Genomic DNA, 5,000 nt, shown 5'->3' on the forward strand with positions numbered 1-5,000 from the left:
TCTGGGGGACATTTTTTTGACATTACTTTCGATTCATTTCTTGTGAATTAGTACAATGCATGTCTTCCTTTTTAGGAGCCACGTATGCTAATGAAAACTGTGGCTCAATAGTATATTTAGTGACTGAGATGTTTCGTCAGCACATCTGTGTAGCAAGCGTGGATTGCTGTCATCTGGACCTGACACTTATGCATGGTTGAGGTCCTTTAGTAATCATCATTATTTTTATTACCATTGTTATTATTATTATTATTATTATTATTATTATTATTATTATTATTATTATTATCCTTATCCTTATCATTATCATTATCATCAATATTTTTACCATTATTGTTTTCCTTATAATCATCATCATTATTATTATCATTATTATCATCAATATTATTTTCATTATTATCATTATCATTATAATAGTAATTATTATTATTAGTTGTAGTAGTAGTAGTAGTAATAGTAATAGTAGTACTATTATTATCATTGTGTAGCCTCACAAACAACAGGACGGCTAAGATTGCCATTCCAGTACACAGCATCACATCCCATGGAACAACATGGTCTCACACAGATAGCTCCAAGATCTAGATACTTCCTTAGACCTTGGAACAAACAAACAGCTCTTTTCTCTGCCTCCCACAAACAAGAAGACGATATACCCATTACGCCTTGAGGTGTAGCATTTTCTTGTTGTTTGCTGTAATAAAGAAAAAGAAAAAAAAAAAGAAAAGAAAAAATAAAAATAGAAGAAAGAAAAAAAAAAAAAAAAAAAAAAATATATATATATATATATATATATATATATATATATATATATATATATATATATATATATATATATATATATATATCTCGAAAAGTTAGAGGGTTATAGAGAACACGCGAAGTGTACGTGTTGGAGCCATGTGTATTGTACCGTAGTTTAAAGTGGAATGATAATGATAATCATTATGATTACTACTACTACTACTATTATTATTGCTGTTATTATTATCATCATTATTCTTTGTATTGTTGTTTTATCATCATGATTATTATCTTGAATGATGCTATTATTATTTGCCTTATCATCACCACCATCATCATCATCATCATCATCATCACCACATCATCCTCTTTATAATTACCATCATCGTCATCATCTTTATATTTACCATCACCATCATCATTATCATCATCATCATCATCATCATTAACGTCATCACCATCATCATCCTCTCTATAGTTACCATCATCATCATTTTCATCATGAACTTCATCATCATCATTAACCTCATCATTATCATCATTAACCTCATCATTCTCATCATTAACCTCATCATTATCATCATTAACCTCATCATCATTATTAACCTCATCATTATTATCACTAACTTCATCATTATCATCATTAAATGGGTTAACCTCATCATTATCATCACAAACTTCATCACTATCATCATTAACCTCATCATTATCATGAACCTCATCATTGTCATCACTAACTTCATCATAATCATTCTCTTGACAGACTGCCAGACTTCTCAATGGCACTTGACACCCTGGAGAAGGCACTGACAGAGGTCGGCTATGGCAGATGGCAGATACCCGTCGTAGTCATCACCATTATGGGTAAGGCATGGGTGGTGATGATCGGCTGCTGTTGTGATGTCGAACGAAGAGTGTCGTGATGGTGGTGGTAATGATGAGGAGGAAGGGGAGGGGTATGATAAATGGTGGTGATGAGTGATGGTGGTGGTGGTGGTGTTGAGGTATGCTGGTGATGAGTGAAGATGGTGGTGTTGAGGTATGCTGGTGATGAGTAATGATAGTGTTGGGGTATGGTGATGATGAGTGATGATGGCGATGAGTGATGATGAATGGTGGTGATGGTGATGAGTAAAGATGGTGGTGATGGTGATGAGTAAAGATGGTGGTGGTGGTGATGAGGTATGGTGGTGATGAGTGATTGGTGATAGACGAATGCCAGTGGTAACGATAGATAATGATACTGATGATAACAACAATAAATAGATCATAATGAGAGTAAGAACCACTTAACGATTAAAGATAATAAACATAAAAATAACAAGGACAATAACAATAAACCATAACAATAATACAACAAATGAATAAACAACTCTTCCATAAACTCTGTAACACATAACGCAAAGTCATTTAGTGTCAATGTTTTTTTTCTTTCATTTAATGTTATTTTTCTTTCATTTAATGTTACTCTTCTTTCATTTAATGTTATTTTTCTTTCATTTAATGTTATTTTTCTTTCATTTAATGTTATATTTCTTTCATTTAATGTTATTTTTCTTTCCTTTAATGTTATTTTTCTTTCATTTAATGTTATTTTTCTTTCATTTAATGTTATTTTTCTTTCATTTAATGTTATTTTTCCTTCATTTAATGTTATTTTTCTTTCGTTTAATGTTATTTTTCTTTCATTTAATGCTATTTTTCTTTCATTTAATGTTATTTTTCTTTCATTTAATGTTATTTTTCTTTCATTTAATGTTATTTTTCTTTCATTTAATGTTATTTTTCTTTCATTTAATGTTATTTTTCTTTCATTTAATGTTATTTTTCTTTCATTTAATGTTATTTTTCTTTCATTTAATGCTATTTTTCTTTCATTTAATGTTATTTTTCTTTCATTTAATGTTATTTTTCTTTCATTTAATGTTATTTTTCTTTCATTTAATGTTATTTTTCTTTCATTTAATGTTATTTTTCTTTCATTTAATGTTATTTTTCTTTCATTTAATGTTATTTTTCTTTCATTTAATGTTATTTTTCTTTCATTTAATGTTATTTTTCTTTCATTTAATGTTATTTTTCTTTCATTTAATGTTATTTTTCTTTCATTTAATGTTATTTTTCTTTCTCGTTCTTAAACTTGTAAGCTCTAGTGGGTCGTTGTATCACAGTGGCAATGTTTATGAGATATGAACTAGATATAAGTGGAAAGAACAGACGTTACAAATGTTTAATGTCATTTGATTTTTAAATTTCTAATGTTTTACATTTGAAAACTTTAGTGGGCAGTTGTGTCGCTGTAGCAATGTCTGTAGAATACTTTTTTTTGTATAATTTTGACACTTAAGAGATAAGTGGAAGGAACTAAACCATTTTTTTTTTTTTTTGTATAATTTTGACACTTAAGAGATAAGTGGAAGGAACTAAACCATTTTTTTTTTTTTTGTATAATTTTGACACTTAAGAGATAAGTGGAAGGAACTAAACCATTTTTTTTTTTTTTTTGTATAATTTTGACACTTAAGAGATAAGTGGAAGGAACTAAACCATTTTTTTTTTTTTTTGTATAATTTTGACACTTAAGAGATAAGTGGAAGGAACTAAACCATTTTTTTTTTGTATAATTTTGACACTTAAGAGATAAGTGGAAGGAACTAAACCATTTTTTTTTTTTTTTGTATAATTTTGACACTTAAGAGATAAGTGGAAGGAACTAAACCATTTTTTTTTTTTTTGTATAATTTTGACACTTAAGAGATAAGTGGAAGGAACTAAACCATTTTTTTTTTTTTTGTATAATTTTGACACTTAAGAGATAAGTGGAAGGAACTAAACCATTTTTTTTTGGTATAATTTTGACACTTAAGAGATAAGTGGAAGGAACTAAACCATTTTTTTTTTTTGTATAATTTTGACACTTAAGAGATAAGTGGAAGGAACTAAACCATTTTTTTTTTTGTATAATTTTGACACTTAAGAGATAAGTGGAAGGAACTAAACCATTTTTTTTTTTTTGTATAATTTTGACACTTAAGAGATAAGTGGAAGGAACTAAACCATTTTTTTTTTGTATAATTTTGACACTTAAGAGATAAGTGGAAGGAACTAAACCATTTTTTTTTTTGTATAATTTTGACACTTAAGAGATAAGTGGAAGGAACTAAACCATTTTTTTTTTTTTTTGTATAATTTTGACACTTAAGAGATAAGTGGAAGGAACTAAACCATTTTTTTTTTTTTTTGTATAATTTTGACACTTAAGAGATAAGTGGAAGGAACTAAACCATTTTTTTTTGTATAATTTTGACACTTAAGAGATAAGTGGAAGGAACTAAACCATTTTTTTTTTTTTTTGTATAATTTTGACACTTAAGAGATAAGTGGAAGGAACTAAACCATTTTTTTTTTGTATAATTTTGACACAAGAGATAAGTGGAAGGAACTAAACCATTTTTTTTTTTTTTTTTGTATAATTTTGACACTTAAGAGATAAGTGGAAGGTACTAAACTATTTTTTTTTTTTTTTTTGTATAATTTTGACACTTAAGAGATAAGTGGAAGGAACTAAACCATTTTTTTTTTTTTTTTGTATAATTTTGACACTTAAGAGATAAGTGGAAGGAACTAAACCATTTTTTTTTTTTTTTTTTTGAATAATTTTGACAATTAAGAGTTAAGTGGAAGGAACTAAACTATTTTTTTTTTTTTTTTTTTTGTATAATTTTGACAAATAAGAGATAAGTGGAAGGAATTAAACCATTTTTTTTTTGTTTAATTTTGACACTTAAGAGATAAGTGGAAGGAACTAAACCATTTTTTTTTTTTTTTTTTTGTATAATTTTGACACTTAAGAGATAAGTGGAAGGAACTAAACCATTTTTTTTTTTTTTTTTTTTTGTTTAATTTTGTAACAAAAAAAATAAGAGGAAGAAAATAAACCATTTTTTTTTTTTTTTTTATAATTTTGACACTTAAGAGATAAGTGGAAGGAACTAAACCATTTTTTTTTTTTTTTTTTTGTATAATTTTGACACTTAAGAGATAAGTGGAAGGAACTAAACCATTTTTTTTTTTTTTGTATAATTTTGACACATAAGAGATAAGTGGAAGGAACTAAACCATTTTTTTTTGTATAATTTTGACACTTAAGAGATAAGTGGAAGGAACTAAACCATTTTTTTTTTGTATAATTTTGACACTTAAGAGATAAGTGGAAGGAACTAAACCATTTTTTTTTTTGTATAATTTTGACACTT

The 5,000-nt window shown here is 26.9% G+C and overlaps 2 protein-coding genes across 5 annotated transcripts in view; both read left to right on the forward strand.

The window, feature by feature from the left end:
- LOC113824751 (nuclear envelope phosphatase-regulatory subunit 1) overlaps positions 1-5,000 on the forward strand; it is a 239,110-nt gene that overhangs the window by 195,168 nt on the left and 38,942 nt on the right. The window lies entirely within an intron of this gene.
- Positions 1-5,000, forward strand: part of LOC113824755 (solute carrier family 22 member 20) — a 23,227-nt gene that overhangs the window by 2,793 nt on the left and 15,434 nt on the right. For all 3 annotated transcript variants that reach the window (XM_070125758.1, XM_070125759.1, XM_070125757.1), the window contains exon 2: positions 1,508-1,608. In XM_070125758.1, coding sequence (XP_069981859.1) covers positions 1,524-1,608 — 85 coding nt within the window. In that variant the 5' untranslated portion in view covers positions 1,508-1,523. The remainder of the gene's footprint in view (positions 1-1,507; positions 1,609-5,000) is intronic.

Source organism: Penaeus vannamei, chromosome 9, assembly GCF_042767895.1.
Source record: "Penaeus vannamei isolate JL-2024 chromosome 9, ASM4276789v1, whole genome shotgun sequence".
Classification (NCBI taxonomy): Eukaryota; Metazoa; Arthropoda; class Malacostraca; order Decapoda; family Penaeidae; genus Penaeus; species Penaeus vannamei.